The sequence below is a fragment of the Coloeus monedula genome (assembly GCF_965178545.1).
Source record: "Coloeus monedula genome assembly, chromosome: 6".
NCBI lineage: Eukaryota > Metazoa > Chordata > Aves > Passeriformes > Corvidae > Coloeus > Coloeus monedula.
In genome coordinates this window covers 13309599-13331404 of record NC_138786.1, presented here as the reverse complement: position 1 = coordinate 13331404, position 21806 = coordinate 13309599, and the positions used below count along the sequence as shown (strand labels likewise).

The window sequence follows — 21806 nt, the reverse complement described above, 5'->3', positions numbered from 1 at the left end:
TTGGGACTAACACTGCCTTCCTCAGGGTCCTCTGCCAGGGAAGCCCAGTGAATTGGTTTCCTGGGTGCAATGCTGTATTTTAAGGAAAATGAGTTCAGTCTTTTCCGTTTTTTATGTTGGATCATTCTAATGTAATAATTCTCCCTAATGATTGTATTGAAAATGATAAGAAACAGCTTTATGGGGAGGGCCCACATAGGGACCTGATAGCCTGCTCACTATGCTTAAAAAAAAAAAAAAAAGGCCTGAAACTTGCACCTTAAATATTAATAAATTAATAAAAACTAGTAAATCATGGTGCTGTTTTGAACAGGCTTTAAATACTGTCTTGAATCCATACAAATAGTTCAATCATGAAAATAGCAAAACAGTAATGTCAGGGCTGCTTTTATTTTGCCTAAATTTATTTTATTCTAGTTTTTCCCTTTTATTTTTCTATTTATTTCCTCCCTTTATTCATTTCCCCCCTTACTTACTTTTTCACCGTTATTTATGTTTTTCCCTAAATTATTTATTTTTCCTGTTGGTTTTTTCCCTCCTTTCCTTCCCCTTGTTCTGCTCCTTGTTTTTCCATCTCCTATTGGTTTTTTCCCTCCCCTTGTTCTCCTCCCCTTATTTTCCCTCCCTTTATTTTTCCCTTCTTTATTTACGTTCCCCCTTCTTTATTCATTTCCTGTAATCTCATTTCCAGTTCCATACTAATTTTCCCCAATTACTTTTTTTTTTCGCCCAGTTCTTTATTTTCTTATTTATTTTTCCCTTTGTTATTTTCCACTCCCCTTTTGTCCTTTTTTTTGTTGTTGTTGTTACTTATTAGCTATCTGTCTATCTATCTATCTATCTGTCTGTCTGTGCGGGGTTTTTAAGCTTCGTTTCGGCCACTTTTCCCGGTGTTTTCCTGCATCCCGAGGGTTCCCGGTCTCCCCCTCCCCGCTGCCCCCTCAGGCCCGTGACGTCACAGGGCGGCCCCTCCTCGCGCGGGGAGGCACCGCCCCTTCCCCCTTTCGCGCTGGCGGGAGGCGTGTCCCGCTGCGGCCGCCGTACGCGCGATGTGGCTGGGGCGGGCCCGGCTCCACGTCAGCCATCACCGGAGCGGCAGCGCCGCGGGCTCAGCTCCGCACCGGGACCGGCCCGACCCCACCGCCCAGTACGGAGCCGCACGGTCGGGCCGCGGCGACCTCGCGGGGCCGGGGGGAAGGGGCGAGCGCCGCCCCGCCGCTGGGTGCCACAGGCCCGAGGCCTCAGGGCCCCGCCGGCATCTTCCCGGTGGCCCCCGGCAGGGCCCCGGGGTCGCGGGGCGGCTGTGGGAGGGTTTGTGGCGCGGAGAGGGCTGAGGGGCTGTGGGGTTTGCTCAGGGGAATGGACGCGCTCATTGAGGCAAGTTTTGCCTCGTAGCTTTAAATGCCCGGGTTTGGGCTAGAAGTAGGAACTCGGACATTAAGGGAGAAATACCCCTCAGCTGGCTCTAAATTTGTCGGGATTTTTTAGTAAACGTCTTTAACACTCTATATTACAGTTGTGCATCAGTAAAACGGTGTATTCTTAGGGTTTTGGTTCATAAGGTGCCTCCGTTCCTAAGGCTCCCCAGGGATGTAGGTGGCGAGCAGGCGTGGCTTTTTGTCTTCCTGGCTCTACAAACTCTGTAACTTTCGATTTCCTTGGGTGCCGAGGCTCTGGCACAGGTTGCCAAGAGAAGTTGTGGATGCCTCTGGATCCCTGGAAGTGTTCAAGGCCAGGTTGGATGGGGCTCTGAGCAGCCTGGTCTGGCGGAAGGTGTCCCTGCTCATGGCACAAGTTTGAAATTAATTCATCTTTAAGGTCCCTTCCAACCCAAACCATTCTATGACTCACCGCAGGTGACAGAAATACTACTGCTGGAGAGTTAAAACAGCACCTACATCTGTGTCCGTGTGGATTCTGAAAGATCAAATTGATTTCAAGTCTTGGTGCCTTGCAAGGAGGAAAACTTGGTGATGGTTCTCCCTGCCAAGTCTGCCAGCTGTGCCTTTTGGGAGGGTTGTTTTTCACTGCTGCTTTTCAGAGCCCAAAGTGCACTCATTTATCACATTTCAGAGACATGTTTGACTGTGATTTTGGAAATTTCTGCAGCTGAGGTCTTTGTATGAGTAAAGATATGTGCCCTGCTTTTGCAAGGATGTACTTTATGGTCTGTGTGAATTGTTCTTGTAGGTGAAGGTGCTGGCTGCAGGGCTTTGAGGTGGGAGTTCTGGGTAACAACATTGGAAAAATAAGCAAAAAAGATGCTGTTGAGGCAAGAAAACAGTTGGGAAAGACCTCTGAGTTCATCAAATCCAACCTTTGACTGATCACCACCTTGTCACCTAGGGCATGGCGCTAAGTGCCACATCCAGTCATTTCATGAAGGAGTGGTTTATGTAGATATTTGTAAACAGCAAGCTTGAGTGATCTAGTCCTTAAGATACAGAATTCATAATGGAAAGAGGAGTGTTTCCTTGAAAATGCGTATTGCAGTTATTTTTTGGGGTAGTTGTGGTGCTGATTGAGGTGAGTTGTTTTCTTGTGTGGAAAGAGGCAGCAGCCCAGGTTAACACAACTTCCCAGCTCCCCATTCTGGGTGAGGTTCTCTGTGTGCCCATTTGATGGGAAAAGGGAGTCTAAGACTTGTAGACAATTAATATCAATAAAAGCTAATTTATTTTGAGACAATTTCTGTAGAAAGTACAAAATTGCTCACGTAATAAACAGTAACAGTTTTCTTTGCTGTGCTGGTCAGTGTAGTATCATAGCATTAGCCAAGCAAGCTCAAGCTTGAGCTTTTTGCATTGCTTAAAAGATAGAGTAAAAAGGTTGATTTGATCCTAGATGTCTATTATATAAAGAATAAACAAACATGAGGATGAGGATTGATGCAACAAAAAGGTTTATTTCATCCTAGATACCTATTGTATAAGGAAAAAACAAACATGAGGATGAGAATTGAACTTAATAGCAAATTTTGTTACCTGGACTACCATGCACACAGCAGCTTTGATAGATCTGTAGCCTTCTTGTCCTTTTTCACCATAAAAAGACTTGGTTTCCTCATTAGTGCGTAGTGGAGACAGTAGAGTTTAGCTGATCTGATGATCCCTTGCAGGTTAAATGCTCCTCTCTCCATCACATTGTCTTTTCTCCCATCCTTGGTCTCTGCTCTGTTGGATCACATGCTCATCTTCAAAGCTTCCTTCGCAGACTGATTCAACTTGTTGATCAAGTCAAGAACTTTATCTTTTCTTTTTTTCTTTTTTCTGTGAAGTTTTTCAGCTGATTTTGCAATTTGGATCAGTCCACCTGGTGAGGCACACGAGCTGGGAAGGTAATAGGATTATACAGCCAGGATCAAGGGATGATTCTGTGAGGGAGAAGCTGCTGCATCCATTCACTTTCAGTCAGGTGCCCTGTACACTTCTGTTATTCCTGACTGTGCCCAAAATGTTTGAAAGATTTTATTATTTTTTTTATTGTCTCTGAAAAATGTCATGCTCTTCATCGTTGTGGTGCTAACGGGAATATTTTAGGGTAACAGCAAAGTGAGAAGGCTTTTGAATGTGGCTTCTCAAGAAACCCAGCAATGCCTTCAAGCCATTAAGTCAGTTATAATAATGTTTTTGTGTTTATTAATAAAATCTTTTAACTTTGGGATGGCTGTGTTTGCTTGGTTTTTAGGTTGTCTGACATTTGTGTGAACATAATTCTTCCCTTGAGAGAACTCCTGTAACCAAGAGCCATGACTGCTGCAGAGAACGTGTGTTACACGTTAATCAACGTTCCCATGGATTCAGAGCCACCTTCTGAAATCAGCTTAAAAAATGATCTAGGCAAGTATTGACAGTGACTGAAGGATACTCCTTCTTACCTGAATTATTCTCTCATTGTGCCTTTCCTAGAATTTTGTTTACGTTCTATAAACTCAAGTCTGTTTGATGTTTATTTTCTGTTGATTTCTGAAAGCTCTGTGTTCCTCTCTTCGCTGTGTTTTGAGAAACTTTGTGATATTATGTTCTGTGCATTGGTGCCCTCCTCAGTCTGTGCAAAATCTGAAATCTTTTTTTTTGAGAGTTTTAAGTAATACCTGTTTGGGCTGAGGCAGATTTGAGCAGATTTTTTGGAATAGGCAACAAATTGTATTGTCATTTGTTCAATGCACTGTGGAATGTGCTGGCCAAAACAGCAGTGTTAGTATCTGGTATATGTGTGACATCAGAGCATATTGTAGTATCCTGGTATAAATTTAAGCATTGAAACAGCCTTGGAATTTGAACTCTTTCAATTCCAATGTATTGATCTCAGACTAAGTTGGAATTCCATGCTTATTTTTAAGTATCTCTTTCTTCCTCTTTATCCTTTAATAGAATAAGGTCATGAGTTTTATTGATATGGTCTATTTCGCTCCTTCAGAGGGGTTTGTGTCTTCTGACACTGAAGATCAATATTCCTGTTAAATTAACTGTGACATGTCAGCCTTCCTCACTTCATTTCCTCCTCCTCTAGAAAAAGGAGATGTCAAGTTGAAGACGGAGGCCTTGAAGAAAGTAATCATTATGATTCTGAATGGTGAGAAACTGCCTGGGCTCCTGATGACCATCATACGTTTTGTGCTGCCTCTCCAAGACCATACTATCAAAAAGCTGCTGCTTGTCTTTTGGGAGATCGTGCCAAAGACCACTCCAGATGGCAGGCTTCTGCAGGAAATGATCCTCGTGTGCGATGCATACAGAAAGGTAGCCTCTTGTTTATTTCATTGGTTGTGTTCCTGTGCTGAATCTTTATAGAAGGGGTATCATTTTGTGTTATTGAATAAATATAAACATGGTTTATGCTCAGCATTTCCTTCCTAACAGTTGTGTTTCAGTGCTTCAGAGCTGGATGACTGCAGATAGGCAGCAGACCTACTACCAAGGAGTTGTGTTCTTTTACGACTTAACAAAAATTTAGTGCTCCTTCTTTCCATGTCAGTGAACATTAAAGGTGAAGGGTAACTTAATTATCATTTTCAGGGTGTCTTGGGACAAGCCATGGATTATAAAAGGACACGATTGTGGTATATTTGGGAAACTCTTTCATAAAGATATTAAAGACCTTCAACTTTGGGAATGGGTTGGAAACAGATGAGCTAATATATACGAGAAGTTAGTATCCAATGTGCAGGAATGCCCACAGGCTGAGCTTTCACAGCTGTGGTAATCGGAGAAAACAAATACAATCCAGAAAAAAATCCTACAGGCTTTGTAAGTTTTACTGCTCAGAAATACATGTTTCTAAATATTGTGGAAATGTTTTCTTTAGGAAATCATTTCTTGAGAAGACAATGAGGCGTCTTCATGGATGTTGGGAACTTGTACCATGGGAAAGCTGCGCATGGGAGAGGGTTGCAAGTGCATTCATCTGGAGAGTCTGTAATTTCAAATATGTTCCTTGTTGCTTTTAGGATCTTCAGCACCCAAATGAGTTTATCCGAGGCTCCACTCTCCGTTTTCTCTGCAAGCTGAAGGAGGCAGAGCTGCTGGAGCCGTTGATGCCGGCCATCCGCGCGTGCCTGGAGCACCGGCACAGCTACGTGCGCAGGAATGCCGTCCTGGCAATTTACACCATCTACAGGCAAGTGCAGAAACAATTCACAATCCTGCATGCACAAGACCAGGCTACCTTTAGTTTTGGAGAACTCAAATATTTATCAATCCTTGGTGTGGTGTTTAGAATTTTTATGTTTGTTTGCCTTTTCTCCTCTATCTATGGGCATCCTGGGGTTCTACTCGTTACCAGTAGCTCTTTTAATTAGGATTTTTTCTTGTAAAGGAACTTTGAACATCTTATACCTGATGCTCCTGAATTGATCCATGATTTCTTGGTGAATGAGAAAGATGCAAGCTGCAAAAGAAATGCATTTATGATGCTAATTCATGCAGATCAGGTAAGGATACCTGCCCTCAAAATCATTTGGTTTAATAATTGTAAATATGCTGGGTAACTAGCCAGTAGTTTGTTGGTAGTATAAACTGCTTGTATTCATAAAAAACCCATGTATGATAGTGTTAATGCTTTTGTGGGATATTTGGTACAGATAATGTAGGTTTTTAGTGCTCCCTTTATTTTAAAGGAGAACTACTCTGTTTGGTGAAGGTGCTGAAAAATGTGAGCATAACGACATAATGAGAAATGCCTCATTATCTACTGTTCTAAAGCTTTTATAGTTGCATGAGAAAGAAATGGCAGTTTCTGTCTAGTGTTTTGGATTATTTGCTCTACAGGCAATTGTCTTTTGTGCCTAATTACCGTTAGTTTGTCTCTCTTTTTGTCCTCTCTATACGGGATGGATTATTTTGCTCTTCAGGTCTACAGTGTTTTCCTAAATTGTTGAAGTGTTGCATAAAGGCTGTTTCATGTTTTGATTTTTAGAATGTGTTTTGATTTAAAATTCAACTGAGTGAGCAGACTCTGAATAACATAAAATAATTTATCTTCTATTTGTGTAGGATCGAGCTTTGGATTATTTGAGTACCTGTATTGACCAAGTGCAGACCTTTGGTGACATCCTGCAGTTGGTTATTGTTGAACTAATTTACAAGGTAAAAGGGAAATATTGTGGCACATTTAAAATAAATGCACATGTTGGATTATATTAGACTGTTTTTTAAAAGGGATAGACTGTTGCCAGAAAAGTCATCATAGCTGCCTTTTAGTCCGTGTCAGGAATATGTAATTGCTTAATACAGCTGAATAAGATTTGTCTCTTGAAATGATAAAGAGCTCAAGTGTGCACAGTATAGAGCAATATGTCTGACATGATTTGCTGTGATGGGGACTGCGTTATTAGACTGAACTTTGTGGGCATGAGCAGGGTATCTCTTACAGAAGCTGGTAGAGGCTCTGCCTTTCCTTTTGATGGGAGATTTTAAGATGCTGCAGCATAGCGCAGAGTTGTTGAGAACAGCTTTTGAAGAGCTGTTGTAATTAGATTTTTACAGCTGTGAATGATACATCCTGTCACCATGTGCTGGTTTGGCCAAATTTAGAAATACATCCTCTGAGAGAAGGCAGGTTACAAACCACCTCTCTCCCCACCAGGTTCAGGAAAAAAGAAACTTTTTCCTCAAAGGAAAGTGAAGGAGATAATAACTATTTATTTAACAAACACACGGGAAAAGGACAATAATGCTAAATAATAAAATCCCTCGCTGTGGAGAAAAACCTGGGAAAGTGTTGGGAGTCCTCCCTTTGGTCTCCTCGGAGCTGGGGCTTGGCCCAGGGCCAGGCCCTCTGCCTGCTGGAAAGTCCTCCCGATGTGTTCTGATATTGAAGCAGTCCAGCAGAAAAAGGGAAAAAATCCAAAATTCCAGGAAAAAACAAAAGTTCAACTCTCAGTCTCTCTCTGGAGAAAAAGAAGCTGAAAAGCTGGCCAAAAGCTGTCTGGAAAGCAGCAAACTGGGTGCTTCCCTCTGCTCTCGCTCTTCTGCTGCAGCTGAAAAAAAGTCTCTATCTCTGTGTGACCCTGAACAAGCTGCAGCCTGCTTTGAAGAAGTTTTGCTCAGGTTTTTCTCCCCCCTCTCAGGCTCAGTTTAAAGACATGGAAAGGCACAAAATTAGTTCCTGGGCATAGGGCAGCAATATGGGATACACATCATAAAGTCACCCCAAGACACACCAGAAAAGGTTGTCACCTTTTGCTTAATTTCTCCTCTCTGTAAGATAGTGGAGCAGGTAAGCTGTAGGATTGCTCTTTTCTTTATGTGCCAACTGTGGATCATTCTTTTATCGAGGTCTGTCATGCAAATCCATCGGAGAGAGCTCGGTTCATTCGCTGCATCTACAACCTGCTGCAGTCCTCAAGTCCTGCAGTGAAGTATGAGGCTGCAGGTACTCTGGTCACACTCTCCAGTGCACCCACAGCAATCAAGGTATGCAAGTGTGGGTTTCAGCTCTTCAGTAGCTTCTAATGCACTGAAATGAACACTGTGCTGCATGTTGGTACTTTGAAGGAGTGAAGGCTTTAGTAATATGGGCTGTGCAACACTTCTCATGTGAAACACTATCTTAAAGTATCTCTTAGAACTGGTCACAAAAAAAGACTCTGCAGGCCTGGACCTAGTGGACATCATGTCGCTTTGGTAGGGGCAGCCTTGCATACTCTGCAGAGTGTTGGACCAACCTACAGTCTGCTTGGCCTAGTTAGCAAAGCAGATTACAGCTGAAGATTTCAGAGATTGCATTAAATTTTTTCCTTGTGAATATGACTCATTTCAGACCAGGGTAGAAGCATAAAACAGTGAAGATTCATGTTGATTACTGATTGACCTGGGGTTCTTAGTTTTATGTTTGTACAGCTGATTATTTAAGATCACTCAGAAATTTTGAACTTGTATGGAAATTTCAAAGACAGGTTATGCATAGATTTAAAGCACTGTAAATAGTAGTTTCCAAAGGTCAGGGGAAGTATGAATTCCAACCTTCTTGGTTTGGCATCCCCATTTTTGTTGAGTAGACACACTGTACATAGGAGCTGTCATTAAAACCATATCTAGCTAGGCTAACACTGCCAACTCTTTTAAGTTGGTTTTCATGCCCTGTTGCATATTTCAGCTGACTCAAAGCATGTCAGATAATCTATCTTACGTCTTTGAATTTGAAATCAAGTCTGTGTATTGTAAATTGATGTCATTGTGAACCTTCATATGTGATTTTTGTAACGTGGTGGTAGAATCAGTTTATGATGGACCAAAAAATTTTAAAGTCTGTGTATCAGGTTAGTTTCTATGCCAACTTCGAGCAGCTGCTTTAATAGTAAAATAGAAGGAGTCTTTTCCTTGATTTCGGAAATTTTCCAGTTTCTGCTCTTCATTACTTAAAAACTGGTTTTGATCCTTTTACTTTTAGGCTGCTGCCCAATGCTACATAGATTTGATTATTAAAGAAAGTGATAATAATGTGAAACTGATTGTCTTGGATCGGTTGATTGAGTTAAAGGAGCATCCCTCCCATGAACGAGTGTTGCAGGTATGTGAGCTGTCTCTTTTCCTGCAAGCCTTAGGAAGGAAAAGCCTTCAATAACAGAGCTTTCAGGTTTTTGCAATGTATGGAGAAAAATACTTCTGAAGTTTCAATTTTCTGTTGGTATGTTTTTGGTCAAAACATATTGAATGCACTTTTATGTTTACGACTTGGTGCTTTTATTGTCTGCATAAGAATTAACGAGACTTCTGTGTAAATGTAGAATGTATTAAAATGAGCACTGAGAAATTCTAATGCCTGTTGCTTGCTTGTCAGTAGATCATATATTATGTATCCAGAAAGGCTTTGAAAATCACTGAGGACTGAAAATTAGAACCCTATGAAAAGGAAGTAATTTAAAACAACAAAGTACTTATTTTGTTACTGTTTCAGGATCTAGTTATGGACATCCTCAGAGTGTTGAGCACCCCAGATCTAGAAGTGCGCAAAAAGACCCTTCAGCTGGCTCTGGATCTTGTGTCTTCAAGAAATGTGGAGGAGGTAAATTACACGTACTTTTGATTCATTACACTATTATTTTTCTTTTGAAAAATGTCACTTTTTAAAAATTTGGTTTGATCTTTTCTGCAGCTTGTGATTGTTCTGAAGAAGGAAGTGATTAAAACTAATAATGTGACGGAGCATGAAGATACAGACAAGTACCGGCAGCTCCTGGTTCGGACACTGCATTCCTGCAGTGTTCGCTTCCCAGACATGGCTGCAAACGTTATTCCAGTGGTATGCAAATGTTTCATTACGTTGTCATTAGGTGTGTTATACCTATACTCAACACCTGCAGAATTGCTGAAGCTGAGGTGTTCCTAATAGTGGCTTCACAGAAGCAATGCTATTTTTAATTCCTAAAGAAACATAGGACTTTTGATGCTGTAATTATTTGTCTTCTGAGACTATTTTTAAATATTTTTGAAGACCATGAGCTGAAGAGGACCTTTAAAAGTGCAATAATTTGTATCACTAGAAAAACAATTTGGGATTATGATTATTGATGCTTGTCTGGAATGTACTTAAGGTTGTTTGACTTCAGTTTTGTTTCATGGGAGAACATAAGCAATTTTATTCTTCTAAACATAGAAGGGAAGTATTGTACAAACTTATCTGTGCTGCTGTTTGTGATGACATTCACCCTTCTGTGGCAGCTGATGGAGTTCCTTAGTGATAACAACGAAGCAGCAGCCGCCGATGTCCTGGAGTTTGTGCGGGAAGCGATCCAGAGATTTGATAACCTCAGACCTCTTATTGTTGAGAAGATGCTCGAAGTCTTTCACGCTATTAAATCTGTCAAGTGAGTCCAAAATATGATATCAAACAGACTTTGGAGCACCTGGTGGCTCACTTGCATTGAATGTATTTTGTCATGAAATATGTACCAAAATCCATGTGACCCACACAGAGAGTGACTGAATCTGAGATATTTTGAGGTACAGGATTTCTAGGTACAGCTTCCTTCTTGTCTGCTTGTACAAGAGATAAATTGGGTGTTTGTTGCGTTGAATAAAGAAAATAAATTCAATTTTAATTTCTATAATGCAGTTGATAATTGTGATTCCAGTTGCTAGGAAATAGCATTGTTGATGAAGGCCAGCCATAAAGTAATATATTGGTTAAAACAGAATTCCTAAAGAATTTACGCTTGTAGGCAACTGGAAATACTGTACATTTATTAGAAAACCCAATCTAACATAGACTGAGCTTTGCAAACAATAAAGCTGTTTTAGTACCTTTCAGGGCTCTAAACACTTGGTTTGCTGATGGATCTGTAAAAGTTAAGTCAAATGAGAATTTCTCTGTATCAGAAGAGCCCTCTGTCATTCTAATACACAGAAAACTCTGAATCTCATCTCCACTGTAATCTCATTAAATGGGAAAAAAAAACCCTCTGAAGCTTTGCTATTTTTTTCCTAATTTTCATTCTTGTTCTGGTTTTTCATTTTCTTCTGTATAATGGAAAAATTAGTTTGTCTCAGTTAAATGGAGAATTTAGAGCTGACTTTATTCACATGCAGTAGAGTATTTCATTATGATCACAATGAAATTTAATTTTGTGTATGTCAGGATTAACACAGATGGAAATAAATTTGTAGCAGAGAATACATCTAATTTGATGTACTTGTTCGTGAGTTTACTGAGGCCAAAAGGATAATTGCTTTTGATTTAACCTGCTTTTGTCAGTTGTGTCCTTTTGAATTTGTCAAGACTGGCCTTTACCAACTGACCATAAATCAGTTTTCTTGGTGCTAGTTTGAGTATATCATGAAAGCATGATTTAAATTAGTGTTCTTGTTTCAGGATTTATCGAGGAGCGTTATGGATCCTGGGAGAGTATTGCAGCACAAAGGAGGATATACAGAGTGTAATGACAGAGGTTCGCAGATCACTCGGAGAGGTGTGTGTACTTTGGGGTTTTTGTGTTTACTGGCTCTTGGTGGTTTGTCCTGCCATTATTTTAAAGTACCTTTTTCTTAGAAGACCACTGGGTTTTCTAAGAAAAAGGTATTTTAGAAAGATCAAGTAAGATGCAGCAGTGTTTTGAGGACTTCTGATGTGTAATGGCATGTGCACAGGAAATCTTAAGTAAAAAGCAGTCAGGGTTTTGCATTTGTTATTCATTTTTTTTCAAGTAGCATACTTGAGCTGAGAATAAATGATGCCTATTAAAAAAAGAGTTGAGAAATTCCTTATTTCAGAAAATTATTGCAAATTGGAAAATTATGATTTAATGTATCCAGTAGCAAAGAAAGTATACTAAGTCTGGGTTGTTCTGAGGGAAAGACTTCTCTGACAAAACCTAATTAATTAATGAGAGTTTTATTGCATGTGTAGGAAGCATCTGTATGTATTTCAACATCTGCTTATCCCCTCAAATTCTCCCCAAAGTGTTGCACTGTAGCTGACCTTTTGCTTATAAAAACTTAAGTAATGCAGGTAATTTTTATTAAAACCTTCTGCAGAAGAAAACTGCATCTTTTATTTTAATTGTAACAATTGCTTCCTGCTCATTTCTAGATCCCAATAGTGGAATCTGAAATCAAGAAAGAAGCTGGTGAGCTCAAACCTGAAGAAGAGGTGTCTGTGGGTCCAGCCCAAAAATTAGTGACAGAAATGGGCACTTACGCAACACAAAGTGCTCTTAGCAGTTCCCGACCTGCCAAAAAGGAAGAAGACAGGTATTTGTGATTTCATGCTTGGCCAGGAATGACTTGGTTAATTTTTATCTTTTTTTATTTGAGTGGTATTATCACTCATACAGAGTTCAGTGGTTGAGGGAATTTCCTGTTTTAAGGTATTATCCCAACTAGATAGTATCCCACAGGAAGTTGCCCAATTGCTTAGGATTTAGTAATCAAAACTTACTGCATAAATAAGAACTTTATTAATTATGATATCCTAAATTCTAGTCGATTTTTCTTAATATGTAAAGCTCTCTCACAATTTTAGTTGGATACAGAGATGTTGTCTTTAGATTAAAACATTTTCTTCCCTTGATATCACCTTGCACTACTACACCTCTCTCTCCCTAGTCCATGTGGAAAGACTGTGCGACTTGTGAAAATCTTTATATCTGGAAAATTACTTTGAGAAGGAAAAAACCCAACCTTGTGAGGTGTTTCAAGCTTTTTTTGCTTGTACAGTACGAAAGTTAAGGTATCAAGAGAAGTAGGCTGAAGATTGTAACCCAAAAGTAGTTTTCTGAGGATCATTTGTCTTTGCAGACCTCCATTACGAGGATTCCTGCTGGATGGAGATTTCTTTGTTGCAGCTTCCCTTGCTACAACTTTAACCAAGATTGCTTTACGTTATGTGTCCCTAGTTCAGGAAAAGAAGAAACAAAATGTGAGTCATCTCTTGTGTTTTCCCATTCAAGGAAGTGCTGCTTATGGGTTCTTTTCTTTTAAACAAATGCAAAACGGGTTAAGTCCAAAGTGAAGTGCCAGTTATGTGATTGGATAATAATGATAGTTTGGGTCACAAACAGGACCTGCTTTCCAGCCACTCTGTCTAGACAGTGTCTAAATCATTCTGCTTGGTTTCAGATAACAAGTACTAAAAAACTAAGTAATTTGCTCAGACATGTTATAATTTGATTAATAGGCACCTTTTTTAAAGTAAGTCAGAAGTTAACATTTCTTTAAAGCTGTGGAAAATGCAATAACCTTCTTCCATTCTCTTTTCTTTGTCCTCCTTCTCAGTCCTTTAATGCTGAAGCTATGCTGCTGATGGCCACTATTCTCCATTTGGGAAAGTCTTCTCTTCCCAAGAAGCCAATTACAGATGATGATGTGGATCGTATTTCATTGTGTCTGAAAGTGTTGTCAGAGTGTTCTCCTCTTATGAATGACATATTCAACAAAGAATGCAGGCAGTCCCTCTCTCATATGCTGTCAGCCAAGCTAGAAGAAGAAAAACTTTCCCAGAAGGTGAGCTATTAAAAGTGTGTAACCATAAACACTTGGAGTTTTCTGTGGATGTTCACATCCAAGCTGGTCCCAGAAATGTTGCCATTTGATTCTGTTAGTCAGCCATTATTTGACTGTTTTTCTGTGCTAAAGAATGGAATTCACTGTGAATTCTTGAATTGTTCTCTTCCTGCAGAAAGAATCTGAGAAGAGGAATGTGACGATTCAGCCAGATGATCCCATTTCCTTCATGCAGCTTACTGCTAAAAATGAAACGAGCTCAAAAGAAGACCAGTTCCAGCTTAGCCTTCTTGCAGCAATGGGAAACACACAGAGGAAAGAGGCTGCTGATCCTCTTGCTTCCAAGCTTAATAAGGTAGTGGGAAATCAGTGTTTTAATTATATACATAGGATCACTTCGGGAATTGCAGGCTGGAACTGATGAACCAGACTATGCTGGTTGATTGGGAAGACCCAGGTATATCCTGGTTGGGGTCAGGAGAAAAAGAAAAGCACTTGTGCTTATAGTTGTTACCTTCTCAAATGGGACGGGGACTAACAAGAAGGAGACTTGGGAGAGTGCTGAGCTGGTGGAATATGGAGAAGAAATTAGGATTTAATGGTTTGAAGATCCCAATAAGGTTCACATGGAAGGGAGCAGGGATGTCACAAGTGATTAAGAACGCCTTTCTTTGGATGTTATCCTATTGCCAATGCATCCTTATTTAACTCTTTATGCCCTTTTTTTCTGCTGATTACCAGAACCTGCTGAGGAGGTTTAAAGAGAAGAAATCACTTGATTAATTCATTAGTTAAGAGTTAAACCCCCAGACTTTTAAAGACTGGATAAATTCCTTTTGATGTTTAAAATTACCTTTTCATTTTAAGTCAGCATTTCCTTGTCCTACGGATCATCTTAAGGATAAATGGCATTACAGTTCATATTTTAGGAACTTGTCAGTTCAGAATACATTTCATCTGGAGAGGTTTTATAATTGTACTGTGTGTGCAGGGGGACGTGTGAAGGAAAGCTACTTATTTTGGAGGCTCATATTAAAGAAGAATGGATTTAATTGTACTTTATTACTTTTTTCTTATTTTTTGTCATTGTTGGACGTGATTCTGTGTTTTAAACTGGTTTCTGAGACGGCAAATCCCTTGGCTTGTGTCACAGGTTACTCAGCTGACAGGTTTCTCAGACCCTGTGTATGCAGAAGCTTATGTCCACGTCAATCAGTACGACATTGTGCTGGACGTGCTGGTGGTCAACCAGACCAGTGACACTCTGCAGAACTGCACCCTGGAGCTGGCCACGCTGGGTAAGGAGGGCTGAACTGCTGCAAACAAAGCAGCTCTGAGGTTTTGGGCATTGGGCTGTAATGAATTCCTGAAACACCTCCAATGTGATGCCAGTTAGTTGCCATTTTGAAAGTATGTTTTTGAATGCCTTTAAAAATACACTTTTTTTATATTTGGTGGAAGTCTTGTATGTATTGACACTGACAGTGGTATCTGATGATATAAACCATAGTCAGATTTTATCACTAAAAACATAGCATTCATTTCCCCTTCTCATTTTTTCCTGAAATATAGACAGGTTTTTTTGATGTAGTTATTTTCCATTGTGCTGCTACCATAGACAGGAAAATAAAAATAGGTCAAAATCCCAACTGGTATGGAGCAGAAAGCCATCTGCCCTAGGTGGTTTTTGCACTCAGCCTGAAGTACTTAAGTACTGCATTCACCCAGCTGAAACCATTCCCTGTACCAAGAGCTGTACCAGAGTCTTGCTTGAACAATACTGAGGCTTCGTTAACTTCTCTTAGAGGCATCACTGGAGCAGATAATTCAAGAGCAGTAACCAGTTTCTTATTAGTTGTCCTCTGCTTTGGCAGTCAGGAGCTGAAATACATTTACAATATGCTGGGAGAACTCATGTACTTTTCACTATTGTAAATATGACTGGAGGGGGCATAACCTTTCTCCTAAAATTTTGTAAATCATTTGATGGGACTAATGGTGGAAATAAATAAAATGGATGTATTATTTAATAGGTTGTATTTTTCTATTTGTCAGCTCAGTAAAGTGGAATTCTGTATTTCCCAGCTAAGGTATTACAAAAGCTGACTTGAGGCATTAGTCCTGTGGATAGAGCTCATGCTGTTCATGCTGTGTTCTCAAATTGCAGTTTAATAGAACTAAGGAGTCTTTACAGTTGCTTGCTGAAGGATTAGTAAAAATACATCCCTTAGTGTTTCCTTGGAGCAATTATATTCAGGATCAAGGGGATACTTTGACCTGTTTATAAATAGCTTAGTGCCTGCAGTGCTGGACGTTGTACTTCGGGTTTGAGGGACTTGACTGTAGGGTTGGGTCTTATGATGTTGTCAGTGATTAAAACACAAGGTAGAATTAACCATTTCCTTGTTAAATAATTAATACTAAACTTGATCCAAAGCCCATTTCAGTCAGTATTTGCATTTGTTTTCAGTGGGGTTTGGGCAAACACAGCAATATTTTAACTGAAATTTGTATGTAATGTAATTTATCTTGCAATTAGAAAACTATAAAGGACAACCAATTCCAAATCAACTAATATCTTTATGGTGGTGTTTAGTGCAGCTCTGTAGATACAAAAATTGAATGGCAAGAAAATAAAAAGGTGTTGTTCCAAAAGCTAAGCTCATTGTGTACTGCTAATGTTCCCCATCTCCAAATTTCTTTACACAGGTGACTTGAAACTTGTGGAAAAACCATCTCCTCTGACACTCGCTCCACATGATTTTGCAAACATTAAAGCTAATGTCAAAGTCGCTTCAACAGAAAATGGAATAATTTTTGGTAATGTTGGTAAGTAAACAACTCAGTGTGCAAAATTAACATGAATGTGTTGCATTTTTAACTGCTTAATGAGCTCAAAAATAAGTAAAACACTTCATGTTGGGACAAAAAATTAAATTACCACGTAAGAATATTTAATGATGGTTTAAAAAAAAATCTGTATCACTGTTACTTAAAACCATCATAGAACGTGCTGCCTTTAGGATGATTGTCAGCATGAGATTGAGCAAGGGTTGACTGTTGTTAGCTGGCAGGTGGTAACTCAGCACCCTTATTAAGTGCAAATTCACTTTTTGGAATCTTCAGGTGGTTTTGTGTGTTCTCTTGCAGTGTATGATGTCTCTGGAGCAGCCAGCGACAGAAACTGTGTGGTTCTCAGCGATATTCACATCGACATAATGGATTACATCCAGCCTGCTTCCTGTACAGATGCTGAGTTCAGACAGATGTGGGCAGAATTTGAGTGGGAAAACAAAGTTAGTTTTGTTTTTTGTATGTTACTTTGTTGATGAGGTACAATTCTTGTTCTACAGCAGCTCATTACAGCAGCATTATGTATTGCCACATAAACCTCATTCAACATCCTCATTGGATGCTTGCCTCAAGTAGCTTATTCTCTTACAGCTATCTTATCAGTTTCACAAGCTTAGCAATGCAATAACTTGGTGTTTTGGCTTGCAAAAGAGGTTGCGTGCATTGTGCTTTACCTCCTGTATGGAAGCTGTCCAAACTGGCTGGTGATTGCTGTGTATTTTGGCTCAAAGGTGAGAGGCAACAAGTGTAAGTTTATGCTGAGGCTGCAGAATTACTCGTGCTGCTCAGCCTCTCCAGTTCTGAATTACTTGTCTTTTGGGTGGAAAGGGACCTTTTAAAGGTCATGTAGTCCAGCCTTCTGCCAGGGGGACAGGAATATCTTTCTTTCACCTTGCAGTACAGCTGTAGCATAAAGTTGTGGGTGCTGTGTGAGACCAACAAGACAGTGGGTACACTTCCTCGTAATTGAGGGTGCCCAAACCTAAAGAAAGGGTTTAAGGGAGATAATATAAGGATAGAATAGAAACATTAAACCAGAATGGGAGATATTTTACATGAACTGCAGCCTTGTTTAGTACATAGGTGTGCTCACTTGAGGCTAGATTTAAATGTCTTGGGGGAAACTTGTGCATGATAAATTATAATACATGGTATATGAAGCCTTAGCAGTTTGTAAACTCCTTGTAAGAGATGTGTTAAAAACCAATTTAGACAAGATCTATAATATTCAATGTGATGAAGCCAAGGCAGCACAGAGAGCCTTGTTGCTAGAAGGGGAAGATGAAAGTAATCTTTATCACAGGTTAAAAGCAAACTTTGGACTAGATATCTCTATTTCTTGTTCTGGCAATGTGTAAACTGTATTCATACAAGGGGTTCACTGTTTGGTGTAGAGAATCTAGATGTTCAACAGATTATCATATTCATCCAATATATTTTAGAAACATGGTAATAACATTAAATTCTCCATCTTAACAAGTGGATGGCAGGAGGGGAAGACTTCCTATGATGCAACCACATAGTGGGAAGTGCATCCAGCTTACTGAGTGTGCTGTTCCTCAAGGAGGAATGCAGAAGTGATCTCCTTTATAGAGCCCTGAAGAAGAGATTTCAGAAATACTTGAGGTGCTAATGAAATTGCCTTTTTTTTTCTTTCTTAAAGGTAACAGTGAATACAAATATCATTGATTTAAATGAATACTTACAGCACATACTGAAGTCAACCAATATGAAATGCCTGACTCCAGAGAAGGTGAGCTATTTCTTGGAGATTTTTGAATACCTTTTTTAGTTCCTGTGCTTTATTGTTTAATTTGGTCAGCATTTGTTATTAATGTAGCTGCTTACAATATGAAATAGTACATATACTTCACAGTTTTTAAATGAGTGGTCTGAAATGAGTACAAGCAAATAAATACTATCAAAATTCTCTGTTGTCCCAAGCTGGAAAATCAGAATGTCTGTTTTGATTCATAGTAACTAAGCTGTGGTATAGACTTGGTGGGGCCATCTGTTTACATCAAGGATTTTTTTAGTAGCTCCAAATTTCTTCCTTCTCTGACAAAATTTACCTTTCCTTTGCCATTTTAGCCTTTTTATTGTAAAGAAAAATAAATATATAGAACAGCTACTTGCTGTTAAGATGTAGTATGTGTGGTAGCTATTAACTAATACATGTATCATAGCCAAATTAAGTATAGTAGCTATTGAGCTTCTTTGCCATTTTGCTGCTGGTTAAAACAAACCATAAAATGCCCTCCTGTCTTGTCGAATTTTATAGACTGCATAATTTCCAATATTAATTGTAGGAAAAGGCCACCACTTTCCCAGTGCATGATTCCCACACGTTACAAAACATTGCAGGTGAAGAAAGAAGTTTAAACGTGATACATTGACAACTGCCTAGCTAAAGTGGGATGAACTAAACTGTGTTTAGAGGATTTTGGGTTTTTAAGAGTTCCCCTGTGCTTTCCATAGGCTCTCTCAGGCTATTGTGGCTTTATGGCAGCCAATCTTTACGCCCGTTCCATATTCGGAGAAGATGCCCTGGCCAATGTGAGCATTGAGAAGCCAATTCACCTGGGGCCAGAGGCGCCTGTCACAGGTCACATACGGATCCGGGCCAAGAGTCAGGTAACAGGGCTTGGCATCCTTGGCATTTTTAGGACAATGTACCAAGCACTCTTAAAAACTGATGGATTTTTTACAGTCTTTTCTCCTGGTGTGTTACCATAAAATAGGCCTTTGCGCCAGGATTTCCCAATTTTGTCCATAGAGCTGCAAATAGGATGGGATATTTTATTTGTTTTTAAATAAAGAGCGAATATGCCCCAGGGTTACGTGATGTTTTTCCTACCAAATTACACATTTCAGTTGTCACACAACAAGGAAATTTTATGCATGTAATTGCTGTTCACTGATTCTTTTTGAAAACAAACCCCAGGTTTTTTAGTAGGAATATTTTCTGTAGGTATATGAGTCTGCTTTGGATTTTAGAATTTCTACCTCCCAACTAAAAAAAAAAGAATGGCATTTTGAGTAAATAAAGTAAAAAAACCAATGTACAATAGAAGTACTTTAAGCAGTGTACAGTAAAGGAGTACCTAAGAGTTTTCACATTCAAGCCATTTTGTTTATTTGATGTCACTGTAAAGATTCTGGACTGGTTTAAATTAAAGTTTCTGATATGTTACAGTGCCATTTTTACATAATCTGCATTCGATTACGTATGCAGCATGGTTTCATCTTGAAATCATCGTGCTACTGAATATGTGGATTTATTCATGCAGTTTCTTTTGAGAGTTCCTCAGTTTCTATGCAATATTAATATGGCTCTGTGATTAAATTATTTTCCATAGACTTGGTGCGCTGAGTGTGCTGATATCAGCACTGGGACTTTCAACAGTTGAGTTTCAGTAACTGGACTGGCAGTTTTAATTTCTCCCCTGGCAGTCCTCTTTCAATTGATGGGAGGTCAGAAGGTTAAAATTGTTTTTATTCTTCTGCTTTTCAGGTTGCTAACACTTTTAAAAGTTGCCAGCTCAATTAAGTTTGATTGTTTCAATAATATATGTAGACCTAACCTTTACCGAGTGTTGAAGGAGTGACCACTATGACATGTACACAGTGAACAGCTAGAAATTTCCATGCCACTGACTTCATAGATTTCTATATATGGAACTTCCATTTTAATGTAGATGGGATAAAGTTATTTTCAAGTGAAGTATTTGTGTCATGATTGTTGTCTTTCTTTTCCTTACAGGGAATGGCCCTGAGTCTTGGAGATAAGATCAATCTGTCTCAGAAGAAGACAAGTTTATAAATTTTATCTAATGTCTTTACAGGTCTTTTACAATTTAACCTTAGGTATGTGGCTTTTGAGATCCAGAACATCTTATATTCTTAAGTGTTCTGTAATTATAGAAGCCAAGCTTTTGAGCTGAAAGCATTCCAGCAGATAATTTATAGGTTCTCCATGATTGATATTGAGCAAACTTTTAAATCTCCAGGGTTTTTTTTCTTTGTCCTGGAAGTCATGTTTTCTTTGTCTCTAATATATACTGATGCTCACAATACAATAAACAAATTATGCCAGTACTGTTTTGTCTCTAAATTATAATCTCTGTATTCTCTGATCGGTATGAATATCTGTCCAGGGGTATTTTGATACTCTGAGGAAGTTGGAGTCTGTACTAGCTTGAGTGTTTACAATAATGCCTAGGCCTGAATTTGTGAATGTGTGATCATGATTCTTAAAATACACTGGTATAGCTAGGAGAATATAAATTTGCCAGCTAAATTAAAGGCTCTATATAATAGCTTGGCACAGACAAGCTTGTAGTACCAGAAAAGAGACTGTCAAAATTCAGCTCTTGCCAGCAAGTTGTAGAACCTTAAACTTTGTTTCTGAAGTGCCTTCCTAACGTTGTTATCCCGAGTAACATAACATTGCTGGTGGTGTTCTTATTTTTCAGTTAATGTGGAAAAGACAGCCAAGTGCAGTGTTAAAGCTGTAGCAGCATAAGCAGTTTTTCAGTGAATGCAGCCATTAGCCACGTGTGTGAGCTCAGGAAGGAAAGATTCAGACTCATGAGCTTGCAGTGAATTGAGCTAAGTTGAAAGTGAAGAGTTGTGACTGAAGGTCAGGTCAGGATGTTGAAGTGAGTTAACACCATTTGGCTACTCAATCTTACGCAAATTAGCAGTGGATTAAAACCTGTAACCATTAGGTTGCAAATACTGTCAGCTGAATCTATTCAGCCTTAATTCTGAATTTGTTAAATTGTTGCAAGCTTTTACTTCTACAGAAGAGTGTCCAGAGCCAGCAGTACTTTTCCAGTTGGCTGAAAGTCCTGCTGCTGGATTTCCACAGCTGTGACCTGCTCCAGTAGGACAGAAGAGAATATTCCAAGTAGCTGCTTCCCAAAACATTTAATGCCTCCGTGATGAAAATACTTATTTTTCTTTCTGAATAAGCACAAGGAGCACACATGTAAATTCTGAAATGAAATAGTCTGGCCTACTGTATTTTATCTGACTAAAGGATGGCCCTAGAAGTGCAATGCAAAACCTCAGCATGGTTTTGCTGAATTAGCCATTTGTTTTGCATGTTTTGAAATCCCTGTTTGATTCTGCCATTTTTTTGGTTTTTAATGAAAGCTTCAGCTCATGCATAACATGATAGCCTCAAGAGCTGAAGCTGTGAGGATGCAGAGCTGCTTTAATAATGTACTTATGTCTCTGCGTGATCCCACAGCAGTTGTGTTCCCTTTCTAGGAAGTTATGCCAGATTCACAAGGATGTAGTAGAGATAATCAAATTGTGATCTTAACTGCTTAAAACTTCCTAATTTGGGGGCGAGAGGTGGTGATGGGAGAAAAGCATTAGGAGTGTGCTCTATGGGAGCTCCTGTGAAATTCCATGGATATCAGTGTGCTGCTTTGGGGTGAGTGTGGGGGATCTCATTCTGCAATCACTTAAAGCCAAACCAAGATAAAAGAAAATCCTAGG

General features: G+C 39.3%; 1 protein-coding gene across 4 annotated transcripts; it reads left to right on the top strand.

Annotated features, from left to right (window-relative positions):
- Window positions 1-1044: 1044 nt before the first annotated feature.
- Window positions 1045-20393, top strand: COPB1 (COPI coat complex subunit beta 1). 4 transcript variants are annotated; one of them, XM_082283323.1, is made up of 23 exons: window positions 1089-1147; window positions 3278-3414; window positions 3688-3839; window positions 4513-4742; window positions 5450-5619; window positions 5818-5932; window positions 6495-6587; window positions 7779-7916; window positions 8893-9012; window positions 9400-9507; window positions 9598-9744; window positions 10164-10309; window positions 11314-11410; window positions 12031-12191; window positions 12738-12858; window positions 13215-13442; window positions 13618-13797; window positions 14596-14740; window positions 16152-16271; window positions 16593-16738; window positions 17959-18048; window positions 18774-18929; window positions 20059-20393. In XM_082283323.1, the coding sequence occupies exons 3-23, from the start codon at window positions 3749-3751 to the stop codon at window positions 20116-20118; spliced, it is 2862 nt and encodes a 953-aa protein (XP_082139449.1). In that variant the 5' UTR covers window positions 1089-1147; window positions 3278-3414; window positions 3688-3748; the 3' UTR covers window positions 20119-20393. The 4 variants fall into 4 exon arrangements, with proteins under 4 accessions (XP_082139450.1, XP_082139451.1, XP_082139449.1 ...); XM_082283324.1 differs by lacking the exon at window positions 3278-3414 and having other exon boundaries at window positions 1045-1162; XM_082283325.1 differs by lacking the exon at window positions 3278-3414 and having other exon boundaries at window positions 1065-1147.
- The last annotated feature ends 1413 nt before the right edge of the window (window positions 20394-21806 follow it).

What these genes read in the sequence shown, in the direction of transcription:
- COPB1 (XM_082283324.1), top strand. Translation starts at nt 3,749, where the DNA reads ATGACTGCTGCAGAGAACGTGTGTTACACGTTAATCAACGTTCCCATG. An exon ending in TTCGCAGATCACTCGGAGAG is followed by an intron (nt 11,411 to 12,030) that starts GTGTGTGTACTT and finishes GCTCATTTCTAG; the next exon opens with ATCCCAATAGTGGAATCTGA. An exon ending in CCTGGAGCTGGCCACGCTGG is followed by an intron (nt 14,741 to 16,151) that starts GTAAGGAGGGCT and finishes TTCTTTACACAG; the next exon opens with GTGACTTGAAACTTGTGGAA.